Source organism: Diceros bicornis, chromosome 6, assembly GCF_020826845.1.
Source record: "Diceros bicornis minor isolate mBicDic1 chromosome 6, mDicBic1.mat.cur, whole genome shotgun sequence".
NCBI classification, from domain to species: domain Eukaryota; kingdom Metazoa; phylum Chordata; class Mammalia; order Perissodactyla; family Rhinocerotidae; genus Diceros; species Diceros bicornis.
The window spans coordinates 58729280-58742066 of record NC_080745.1 but is presented as its reverse complement, the minus strand read 5'-3'; the positions used below and the strand labels follow the sequence as shown (position 1 = coordinate 58742066).

Sequence of the window (12787 nt, the reverse complement as noted above, 5' to 3'; positions counted from 1 at the left end):
ACCACAATGTGCATAAGATTTTACCTGGAACTCTTGTTAAACTGCAGATTGATTCAACAGGTCTGGGTGGGTCCTGAGATGTCGCATCTCTACAAGCTACCAGGTGATGCAGCTGCTGCTGGTCCATGGCCCACTCTTTGAGTTGTAAGGATCTGATCAATTCACATCTGCTACCTGAACTGAATTTTCCTCATTTGTCAAATAATGTGGTTGATTAGGGTGACCAACCATCTGACTTTTCTCAGCACTGTCTCAGTTTTCGCACTGAGTTCTGACTCCCAGGAAACCAGGCCAGTTGGATTAGATCAGGGTCAGATAACCCAGGGGCCTGAAAAGTAGTATACATGAATCAAGTAGGCTGGTTGGAGACTTTGGCAAACAGAAGAGCTTAAACGCCCACTCTCTCAGGCTCCGCCCGAGAGTCTCCAACCTGCATCCTTGGCCCAGAGGACCCCTTAGACTCCATCCAGTTGAGAAATTCTGTAATAGATTTTTTCTGATGGCAGCTGTAAGTGTCCATATGTGATGGGTCACAATGAAAATATTAGAAATCAAGGAATGCCCAGAAAGGAGATAAAAAATGCTTTAAAGAGAGGGCAGGAAAAGAGTCTATTCACTCACTCAAAAACTGGGTGTGGTAGCCAGCCTCAAATACAGCCCCCAACGATTCTCACCTCTTGGTATCCACATCCTCATGTGGCTCTCTCCTACAATGGATAGGGCTAACCTGTGTAATCAATAGAATACTGTGGAAATGATGCAGTGCAACTTCCAAGGCCAGGTCATAGAAGAAATTGAGGCTTCTGTCTTACTGCTTTTTGAGATCACTTGCTCTGGGGGAAGCCAGTTGCCATGTTGTGAGGATACCCAAGCAGTCCTATGGAGAGATTCATATAGCAAGGTACTGGGGCCTCCTGCCAACAAGCAAAGGAGGGAGCCATCTTGGAAGTGGGTCCTCCAGCTTCAGCTGAGCCTTCAGATGATGCAGCCCCAGCCACCGTCTTAACTGCAACCTTATGAGAGCCTCATAGAGGGAACAACTCAGTTAAGCCACTCTCAGTCAAGCCCTCTGAAAACTACCCTATGATCAACGACCCAAGAAGTTGCAAACTGGCAGCCAACAGGGCCACAAACAAGTTTTATTTTGCCTGCAGAATTTTCTTTTTACATGCGAATTAGTTACGATATCCAAAAAACAAGATATTTCCATGCAAATTCTGGATATCTTCCCATGCAAATCTGCAAAAATTGGAAGTACTTTCATTCCTACAGATTGAGGATAGGCTGGGGCTGAGCAGCACCTGCCCCTCAAGAGTGGACTGGTACACCCTGCATCAGCACATCCTCATCTCCAGCTGTCTCCTCCCTGGAGCATGTCCCCTGTTAACATTACCTGCTGGCCCTCCTGAGTCTCTGATCTTCAACTGAGAGATCAAAAACTTTTTCACAGCTGGTCCTCAAAGTGTGGTCCCAGGACCAGCAGCATCAGCATCATCTGGGAATTTGCTAGAAATGCAAATTCTTGGGTCAATCCAGAAATTCTGGGGTGGAGCCCAGTAATCTATATTTCGACAAGCCCTCCAGGGGATTCAGATGCGTGCTAACGTTTGAGAACTACTGTTTCCCACAAATTGAGAACCACTGTTTCCACAAATATCTCACCTTTGGGAACTGTACTAGTTTCCTAGAGCTGCCATAAAAAGTATCACAAGCTGGGTGGCTTAGAACAATAGAAATGTATTGTCTCGCAGTTCTGGAGGCTAGAAGTCTGAAATCAAGGTGTCGGTTCCCTCTGAAAGCTGTAGGGGAATCTTTCCTTGACTCTTCCTAGCTTCTGGTGGTTTGCTGGCAACTTTTGGCGTTGCTTGGATTGTAGATACGTGACTTCAGTCCTCCATCTTCACATGGTGTTTTCCATGTGTGTCTTTACATCATCTTCCCTTGTGCATGTCTGCCTCTGTGTCCAAATGTCCCCTTTTTATAAGGATTCCAGTCATTTTGGATTAGGGCCTCCCCTAAGACCTCATTTTAACTTGATTACTTCTGTAAAGACCCTATTCCCAAACAAGGTCACATTCTGACGTACTGAGGGTTAGGACTTCAACATATTTGGGGAAGGGGGGTGTGGAATACAATTTAACCCATAACAGAAACCATTTTCTGCTGTTCAGTAGTAGGGGCTCAAAACGTCTGAGGGTCCAGCTCTACCAATATGCAGACCCAGCCCCCAGCCCCACCAGAAATGCCAGCAGTTCTGTACATTCTGCCAGGCTTCCTGTCAAATCCTTAGTGGCCACACAACCCCAAGTTCATGGCACCTCTGAGATGTCAGGCACTCTCCAAGGCACAGTGAGGAGCAAGAACCTGGAAGCAATTTGGTCTCAAATAATCCACTTGCCTGTCCTTTTTTCCTGATGCATATAAAAATAAACAATATAGTTTTGTTTGGGTTTTATTTATTTATTTATGGTGAGGAAGATTAGCCCTGAGCTAACATCTGTTGCCAATCCTTCTCTTTTTGCTGAGGAAAATTGGCCCTGGGCTAACATCCATGCCCATCTTCCTCTACTTTATATGTGGGACACCTGACACAGCATGGCTTGATAAGAGGTGTGTGGGTCCACGCCCAGGCGGAGCACGCAAACTTAACCACTATGCCACCAGGCCAGCCCCCAATATAGTTTTTTTTAATTGAGGGCTAATCTTACAATGTATTGGACACTGGACTGCCAGGCCTAATTCTCTGTTATGAACTTAAATTTCTTTGAGCCTCAGATTTCTCAGCTGTAAACGGAGGGGCGTGGATGGTTTGTCCATAATCTCCCTTCCAGCTCTAAAAGTCTGTGACTAACTGACATTAAATGAGCTGAACTTTCCATTTCAGAATACCAAATCCCCTCCTGCATCATTAAATAAATCACTGTTACACTGGATGGTATAACTGTACTTAATCAATCAAAGCGTTTTGTCAAATACCTATTTTAAGCAAAGTAGCTTGTCCTCTTTTCACAATGCATTTGAGTTAAGTGAAGCCATTAGTGACTTCAGATAAAAATCTTAAAGTATCTCTGGTCGGAAGTGAGTGAGTAGATTCTAACCCCTGATGGACCAGGGAGGAGTTTGGCAGTGGTGAGAAGTTGTACGTTGCAGGTCGGCTTCTGTGCTGCGGATGCATGGTTAGGAATATTGCAACATGATAACTCTCACCCAGAAAACCCACCACGTAATCCAGGGCTAAGTTTCCACCCTGGCCCAGGGTTCTAACTCGAGTTGACTCTACTTCAAACGAAGGAAAGCTTGTTTGGCCAAATACCCATGCAGCATCGGTTTCAGGAATGTGACATGCTGTTAAACCACAGCCGTGTAAGCTTGCGGCCGCTGAGATTTTCCAAGGATGAAAGTTTCGCTTTTCAAAGAAAAACATGGTACTGTGAAGCTGGAGAGACATAGGTAAACGGTGTCAGTTGGCCCCAAGAAGCTTTCTCTCCCAAAGAACACCTACTATGTGTGAGTGTGTTCTGGGGAGGCCAGGGAGGTGCGCGAGAATGGGCTAAATTTACAAGATTCGAATGAAGAGACACAGTTCCTGCCTTCTGGTAGCTTTTCAGGAGGCGGAGAGAAAGGACAGTTGAGCAGAGTCCAGTGTCAATGCATGGCATCGTGGAGGCCAGGGAACGCTAGGGAAACATGCAGGGCCTTACCCAGAAGCTAGGGCAAGTGGATTGTCAGCATGGCACAGCTGGGAGAGGCCTAGCGGGTGCTGGGGCAGACACAGGAACTGGAGCTGGAAGCACCAGGTCACAGGGCAGGAGAGAGGTTCCCAGCAATCAACACAGGGGACTCAGCATCTCTGTGAGGTCACAACTCAGGCCTCCTGGGCTCCCACCTCCCATCTGGCTGGGAGGTCGGGCAGAATGATCACCACGGCCGGCTGAATGCCCCTGGAAGGGGATGTGTGGACGTCTTGTCTCCCGAGATTGGAGTCAATCTGCCTTCAAAGTAAAGCAGGTATCTGAGGAACTGAACTGAATCAAATCTCAGAGAATCACAACTCTTTAATTTTGGAAGGGAACTTGGGGGTCATTTAACCCAGCGTCTCCCTTCATGTCAGAATCCTTATGGCAGCTTAGTTATCCAACTCCTGTTTGGACGCCTCCATTGACAGGGCGCTTGCTCTCTCACAAGGTAGCCTGTGTCATCATCAAAGAGTTCTAGTTGTCTCAAAATGTTTTCCTTATATTATGCTAACATCTCCTTCCTTTTCACTTACCCTCCTAAGTGCATGCTCTGTCCTTCACAACAGGTCTGAACCTGTATTTTCTGCAACGGTCCTTTAACTCTTTGAAGGCGGGGCCACCACAATCTCTTTAAACACCCCTAGTTCCTCACACAGTGCTTTTGTGGGCTGGCTCCTGGACCTGGTTAAGGTCATCTGAACACTGACTCGTATGCCCATGTCCTTCAAAAAACGTGCTCCCTCCTCCCTCAAAGCTGAGAGCCACCTTCCAGGGATAGTGAGAACAACCTAGGTCAGATATGGGCAGTTTGTGGGCAGTGCTGGAAACCCAAGCCAGCTGACCTCAGGGATCACAGCAGGATGGTGGCTACTTCAGGAACTGAATGATGATCCAGACCAACCCAGCCCAGGGTGACTCTTCCAGAGGGGACAGGCAGCCATAACCAGGCCTAAGGTTGAGTACTTGCTAAGCCCTGGGTGGCCTGTGGCCTCTCACCGTCTGGGGTAAAAGCAGGCCCTAGGCCAGAGTCTGTGGACACTGGATTTCACGGACACCAGTGGGGAAAACCCCTGGGCCCTGAGCTTGGCATAGAAGGGAGAAGCCCGCCCCCTTGTGGACCTCTGGGGGGTGGCATGGTACGAAAAGCACCCTGAAACCTCTCAGGAGAGGAGGGGTCTGGGGGAGCAGCCACTTCCTGTCACTACTCCCATTTCACCAGTTGCCTCTGGTGGCCTGCAAGAGAATTGATCTGGATTGTCACAGGGCAGGGGAGGGGTGGCAGGGGACATAAAAGGAAGTTAGAAGGTGGAGACCCCTTGGTCTGGTTGTCTAGCAACAGAAAGTTGGAGAGAAATCAGGCAGGTGTTATTAGTTGTTAAAAAAAAAAAGGAAGAAGGACAAAAAGGCAGCAGGAGGCCTTTCCTGGTTCTACCTTTCCCCGGGTGGCCCCAGGCACATCACAGTCCCTCTCTGGGCCTCTCAGGGCTGAGCTGGTTGAAGGCTCCGATCTCTCTGAATGCTCAGGCATTATAGACCCAGCTGGAGGCATTCCCATGCCAGTCCTGACAATGGTCTGTCATTGGTGGCACCACACCCCTGACTGAAGAGAAGAGGGGATGGGAGGTGGCCAGGGCAAAGGGCACGTGTGGAAGGGAAGGCAGAGGGCACCAACTTGACCAGCTTGGCAGGTCCACCGAAAGCCCTGGAGAGCACAGCACCCTTCCATCAGTATGCCATGCCCCTGGGAGCCCCAAAGAGTCATTTCTTACAGTGGTCTCTTCTCCTTCCTCAACTCTGGCCAAGTCTAAATCTAGAACAATGACCTCCTCCTGAAACACTTCTCCACTGGGTGATGTGTGGACACTGACCCAGAAGTGCCTGTGCCAAAAACATGCTTGTCCCAGGTAGACATGACCCAGGCCCGTTTAACGGCAGCCCACAGACATCAATTCTGCCTCACACGCTTCTAAACTGCCTTCACTCAGCACTAGGCGCATTATCAAAGATTGTGTTTTTAACGTATTTTCAAGGTAAATTCTGCACTACTCTGTAATCGATGAGTATAATTGGGCTAAACATAGCCCCGGGGAAATGCAAGCCAGAAGCACTTTCCTCAAAGCTCTCCAGATAAAAAATAAAGGTGGATTTAAAGAATTGAATTATATGCTAAAATGGTTCAAATTTCTTTCTGCTCTACACTCAGAGACACGCGGTCACGGAGTCACCAAAGACGGTGTTTTGAAATGCTAACCATCCTCTGGCAAAATGAAAAGTATTGAAACCTTCAAAAAATGCTTTGTATAAATTATCTGAAATAATGTCCTCAGGCTAATGTGCTCCTAGCTGGAATGATCCAGGGAGAAAGCTATGGGGGGAGAGGTCATCTTTGCACACCACAGTACACTAAAGCTTTGGCTGGAACTAAATATGCCTGTAATTTCTCGTTTTTTTTTTAAAAAGGCATTATTAGGTTATTAAAAGGCATTATAAGTTATTATGTAAACACCTCTTAAAAATCAGAAGATTCCAACAATAAGTACAATCCAACTTCTCCCTAAAAAACTAAAGTCAGGTAGAACATGTAACTCTAATTGTAGACAGAACCCTTTTCAAACACCTATTTAGACCACCCAGTTGCTGCAGCATTGCCAAATTCTAAAATTGTAATGAAAATTTTAAAGTCCAAAACCTACAAGCCATCAGAGGTTCAGTGAGCAGATTGTGCCATTTCAAAACTGAAAATGTGCTTGCATCAGCAAGTCACCGGGGCTAACCTTTCTGGATTGAGAGTCTGGCCTTCAGTTCAGAACACGGCTATGCCAGGGTCAGAAATGGGACAAAACTGCACTTTCACGGAGGTTAGCCAAGGTTCACAGGGTCACGACTGGGCCATTTTATCAGTCATGTCAGGCTCACACCCTATTGCCTGGCATAGATAAAAACTTTATCTGTCAGTTTGCTAAATCTACTCTTCCTGCCTTATTTTCAATAAAGAAAACCTGGACTAGCTTATCTAAACCAGAGACTGTCCTTTTCCAATACTGTTTTCATCTGCCACTTCTGAGTCAAGGAAACCAATGAGAGATTTTTTGGTCTCGTTTTAGTCAATAATTGTTCATGATCAGAGTGACTGGCTTTGTCTCACCTAAAACTTTAACTTCAGAAAACAGTTCTGGCACTATGCAACAACACAGATTCATTATGTTTATTAAACATAATAAGTGTATGACTAAAAGTGTTAGATCAGAACATGATAGTTCTCAAAGGGTTATCTTTTCAAATTCATCTTTCTCTAACGTAAAGCAAACAAAAAAAAATCTAAAATTAACTTGGATAAAGTTTCCAAATAGGGTATCTAAATTACCATAGAAAAATTTACAAAGTTACCTTTGGAGTAACTCACACACACACACATATAATATATATTTCTAATTGTTAAGAGAAAAAACAGCTAAAGTTTCTTCCTCATAGAAAATAGATATGCACAGATGACAAAACCACGCATGTAGACATTTACAAATCTAGTTAAATATACAAATACAAAACCGGTGAGTTTTCCCCCACAGGAATCTTAAATGCAAGACAAGCACCTTCAAATTTTAATTTATTTGGAAACTATCCAAATTCATTATTTTAATATTTAAAGACTGTGGTACTGTAGTAGAGACATATAAATATTATAATATACATTTTGCAATTAAATATAATAAAATCAACAGGACACTATGTAAAAACTCATGTGTACACTTCAAATAAGCCTGAGGTCTGGGCATTCACACCCATCAGATTTCCCCCTGGAAACGGGTGAACCTTGCCGGGAGATCGTCCACAGGGTACACGGTGGGACTGGTTTTCATTGTAGGAGGTCCATTTAGAAGCCGCCAGTCACAATGCCTGGCCAGCTCCACTGTAAATATTTTGAGAAGAATTTTTGCAAACTCTTTCCCTACACAGCTCCTAAGGCCTCCTCCAAATGGAATGAAGCTGAACCTGGAAGCATCCTCTGGGTGAGGCAGCATAAATCGGTCAGGATTAAATGCCTCCTTGTTGGTGAAGATATCTGCCACATCGTGAGTATCACAGATACTGTAGATAACATTCCAGCCCTTGGGAATCTGGTATCCCTGCAAAAGATTATGAGGTCCCAACGGCTGACAAACTGGAATTTGACTTTCGACAACAAAAAGCTCTCACTGATATCCTTGAAGGGGTTATGAGTTGAAAGAAAGGGGAAGGGTGGTAGTGGCGAGAGACAGACAGACAGACATTCAGTGTGCACATGGGGCAGGATAAGAAATTTAAGCCAATGCACAGGGAAGCAAGGGGAGATTTAAAACCACAACAAAAGGGGAGGGGAGAACTTTTAACTTACATTTAATTCAAAAGTCTTAAGGGCAACTCGAAACCCTCCTGGAACTGGGGGATTCAGTCGAAGGGTCTCTTTAATAACACACCCAATGTATTTAAGCTGTTCCAAAATTTCCATGTCCAACTTGTTGTCTTGATTGCTCTTGCAAAGTAAACCCTATCAAAACAGTCATAGAGAGGTGAACTGTTATTTTGTGCCCCAATAAAATCAGCCCAGCAGACGTAAACAGGGTTTAAGTGGCGGCTAAACCCAAAGGGCCCCATGATGGGAGAGTGTGAGGGGGAAACAGTGAGCAGCTAGTGACCATTTGCCTCCACCCTCTGGCGCAAATCCACTATCCATTTACAATTCCAAGTGAATGCTGCTCACCATTTAGAACCACCAAGCATTCTCCCTCCCATCACCACCACCCCCCTAGGAGTCCCCTGTTCATGCCCTTGAACACACAAATCCAAGAAAGTGGAACCTATCTGAAAATATCCAAGGTTCTGCAAAAAGTGTTGGAGGGGTAGGAATACAAGGTCAAACCCTGCCTGCCGGCGTGGGATCACAGCTCAAGATTCCCTCCTTTCTATTCACAAGGCTAATTGTCTTTCCCCACTGGCCCACCCACCCCTTGGCCCTTCACTTTGAAATTACTCCCTGGAGGCAGCACACTTACTTATTGGGAAGTTAGCTAGGGAGCAGATGAGTTTCTTAAGCTAACAAGTTACCCCCAGATTCCCCCTACCTTACTCTTCAGCTCTTCTCGAACTTTGTGGAGAACATGCGGGTAGAGCCCCAGGTAAGTGATCAGAGAGGTGGCTGCACTGGCGGTGGTTTCGTGTCCTCCAAAGAGGAGTTCGGTTGAAGATTGCTTTAGTGCCTGAGAACGGAATAAGAGAGCGATTTTACAAGTCTCTGTGCAGTTTTAGAGTGATTACTCAGAACCGAACTGAGACTTCTGGAGGCAAGATGAGAAAGGCTAAAAGTTTGCTGACAGAAAGTCAAGGAAAGCAACATTTGTAAACAAAATGCAAAATCTCTTTAGTTCAGCTAGAGCAGGAAGGCCAGTAAGATCCCACTCTACCAGGAACTCTGAGTTAAAGCCTTGGTTGTATTTAAATCGCCCAAGATTCTTTATTTACATTTTGCAAATTTCAACTTTCCCTTTAAAATCTGAAAGGGCTAGAGTACTCTCCCTGCTCGCTGCAGCCTCTGCCATAGCTCTCCGGATCCGGTGTCTCAACCTTCGGGGTCCCATCGCTGGGGTCTGGGCGGGCTGCCCACTCTGGGAAGCTGCGCCCCAGGAGGGCGCTTTGGGGACACCGGGAACCGCGGTTGGAAAGCCAGCGGATACAAACTCCGCAGTGCCTTTCCTCACTCACCTGCATGTCCAGCCTCTCTCCCCTCTCCCACGAGTGCTCGATCAAAAGCTGCAGGGCATCTTTGCAGCCCCCGCCCGCCTCCGCCGCCCGCAGCCCGCGGATCTTAGCGCGAATGTTCTCCTCGATGCGTGCGTGGATGAGGTTCCGCGCCTTCACGCCCTGAGCGCAGAGAGCCCATGGCAGTAAGCAGACCCCAATCACCCGTGTCCCCAGTCCCCTAGCTCTGCACCCTGCATATTGCCCTTACCCGGTACAGCCCGCTGAAGGGCACGTCGATGGGCAACGAGAAAAGATTGCGGGTCATTTCCTCGAAGGCCTCCACCAGCTGCTGCTCAGCGTCCCCGCCGCTCGCCAGCCGGGACTCGCAGCCCAGCAAGATGCGCATGGCGATGCGGAACATGAGGCGCTTCACCTGGGGGTAGACCAGGAGGCCGCGCTCGCCGCAGCTCAGCCATTGCTCCAGGCTATTGCCTACTTCTTCCGCGATCACCGGCACGTAGCATTGTAGCGCCTCTCGGCTGAAGGCCCGCATAATCACCTGAGCCCCGAGGAGGGGAGAGGTTTAAAACTGGGCCCCATCTGCCCCTCTCGCCTTCCGGGGTCCCCTTCCACACCCCCCAATCCCGCCAGACCCAAGGCACTTCCAAACTGAGAAAGCTAAACTGCGCTTGAGAGGGTCCTAGGCGACGCCTCATGCAGCCAGCCCTCGCCCAGCATCTATCTGCCTGAACCCCTCCAGCGAATAGGGTCCCCCTTCCTGTCCAGGCGCCTGCACCCCCGCCCTCACCTTCTTGCGCTCCTTGTGCGAGGAGTCGTGCAGGTTGGAAAGGCAGCCGGAGCCCAGGATGGTGCGCACCGACGCAGGCCAGTGGACCGACACCAGCCGGTGCTCCCCGAGCAAGATGCGCCGCACGTTGTCAGCGCCCATCACCCGCACTGTGGGCCGTCCGAACAGATGCGTCTTGTAGATGAAGCCGTATTTCCTGCGCTTCATCTGCAGGAACTTCCTTCGCTGTGAGAGGAAAGCGGAGGAGAGAGGCGGGCGTGAGGGGGCGCCGGGGAGCGCTGCGCCTCCGACTAGTCCTGATCCTAACCATAGTCACCTCCCTCCTCACCTCCCTCCCGGGGGCGCCTACTCAGGCTTCAGTGGAAGCCCGGAGCCGAGTCGGGCTCGGGAGAATAGTCTTGTCCCGCCCCAAGCTCCCTTACCTGTAGCACCATCTGCAATGTTTCCCCAAAGAAGGGGAAGCCCATAGTTCCAGGGGGCAAAGGGAGGGCGCAGCTGCGGTCGCGGCTGCTCACGCAGTACAGGTCCCAGAGCTTGATCGCGGCCAGGAAGAGCAGCAGCGGCAGCACGAAGGTGCAGAGCGCACTGGCCAGCAGTGCCAGGAGCCCCATGGCGCGCCGTGGCCTCCCGCGCCACCTGCCGCCGCCGCCAGCCCTCCGAACCCCGCCGCGCGCACGCTTTATAGGCGACCCAGGTTGCTGCCCACGTTACCTTGGTCAAATTAGTTCACCCAAAGTTCATCTTTAATTGCGGATTGGGCCCCTGGCTCCTCCCTCCCGCGAGGCGCTGCCCAAAATCTTTAACCGTTTGTTCCGCGCCGAGGCAGAGGCGGCGCGTTGGCGGCTTCCCTCGGAGCGCGCCTCCTGGGGCGCGGGGCTAGGAGCAGCCTGCCTCCCCCATACAAGGTGTGCGGAGCTCCGAGATGGCGCCAGGGGCCGAACCCGGCTCCAAGCAGCGGGAACTCCGAGCTCTGGGCTTGCTGGCGGTCCCTTGGGAATCCCTCCCGCCGGGTCCGACGGGCGGTCGCAGCCCAGAGCTGCCTTCACTTGTTTTCCGTTTACAGGCGCCGCATGGGCTCCCTTCCACCTGCTAGGGAAGCAAAGGGAAGTGTGTTCAGGGATTGTCCAGCTGCCTCGTCCCACTGGTCGGGAAACTGAGGTCCAGAACGCAGAGCAAAAGGCAGGCCTCCCGACTCTTCCTAAGATCCCGCAGAAGAGCCCGGGGCCAGGACCCGAGGGAGAGCTGCGGGGAGTTAGGCATGACCTGCGGGATCCCAGCTCCCCAACCCCCTCAAGGAGGCCTGCACTCATGAAGTCTTGGAAGCACCTACTTAAGGGTACGAGAGCCTTCATGTCCCTCGGGACTCCAGTGCAACCCTGCACAAGTCTGAGCCCCGACCCTGACGCCTCAGTAGGGGACCGCAGGGGCAATTCATCCGCGGCTCGGCAACCAGCGCTCTGCGATCAGGCCACAGCAGGCGGCAATCCGAGGGCCCCGGGGCTTGCGGCCTCAGCTAGGCAGAGGGGAAGCCAGTCCTTAGTCCTAGCAGGATATGGAGACAGAGAAGAAAGAAAGTCCGGGAATCGGGGCTCCGAGGCCCAGCTCCATCTCTACTTGCCTGACCTTGGTCAAGTCACCACACATCCTTGCGCCTGTTTCCACCCCTTAATATGGAGGCGATCACTCCCGCCCTGTACACACCTCATTCCCGCCCTGTATACACCTCGACGTAGTTGTGAGTTTCCAAAAGGGGCTTGTGGTTGCAAATACTCTTCCCAGCTCCAGGCACGCTAGGCTACATTACCAGGAGGACCTGCACGGGGGCACTGGAGCCTTCCTTCGCTGTCCCAGCTCCCACCCAGCGTAAAGCCACCCAGGTGAGAGGGGTGCTGGGTCCTAAACCCAGGCCTCTGCCGGCCGCTAATGGGAGTGTTGAGGGAATCCGTACTGGGAAGCGGGTCTTCTGTCCTTTGCCCAACTACAATCTGCTGCCAGTGCAGCCAATGCCTGGATCGCCAACGCCGCGGGGAGCTCACCCGAGCCACACCGTCTCGAACCAGTCAGCGCTCCCTTGGTTTGAGTGCGGAACGCACCAGAGGCGCCGAAAACTAAACAGAATGATGTACGTTTGTTTAAAACTGAACACCGGCTGTCGCAGGAGCACGCCGCACGCCTTGGAAAGCGTCCCTTGGAGACAGAAAACTCTTTGATCTTGAGAGCTGTTAAATACGCGGCCCTCCCGCGATGGTCCCCAAAGCCGGCGGGATCGGGAAATGTCTGCAGAGTCGTAGGGACCACACAGTCCCTGCAACGCTCCAAGCCCAGGTTGCCACAGGGCATGTTTCGGAGAGCCAAAGGTTCCGATAACCCTACTTGGCTTGTCAGAGGCTCTAGGGAAGGGTCTCTCCCACTGTCATTTCTTCTAACGATCTGGCGACTGTGAACGGTGCCAGCTAACTTCTAGGCACCAGCAGGAACAGGGCCGAGATGCACTAGAGGTAATTCTCAGAAACCCCGGGCCCGCCCC

The 12787-nt window shown here is 50.2% G+C and overlaps 1 protein-coding gene across 1 annotated transcript; it reads right to left on the bottom strand.

Moving 5' to 3' along the window:
• Positions 1-6965: 6965 nt before the first annotated feature.
• LOC131406803 (cytochrome P450 26A1) lies at positions 6966-11399 on the bottom strand. Its single transcript, XM_058542685.1, has 7 exons — positions 10683-11399; positions 10261-10485; positions 9721-10011; positions 9474-9632; positions 8837-8971; positions 8110-8262; positions 6966-7861 (listed from the first exon to the last, which is right to left on the bottom strand). The coding sequence occupies exons 1-7, from the start codon at positions 10869-10871 to the stop codon at positions 7520-7522; spliced, it is 1494 nt and encodes a 497-aa protein (XP_058398668.1). The 5' UTR covers positions 10872-11399; the 3' UTR covers positions 6966-7519.
• Between the last annotated feature and the right edge of the window lie 1388 nt (positions 11400-12787).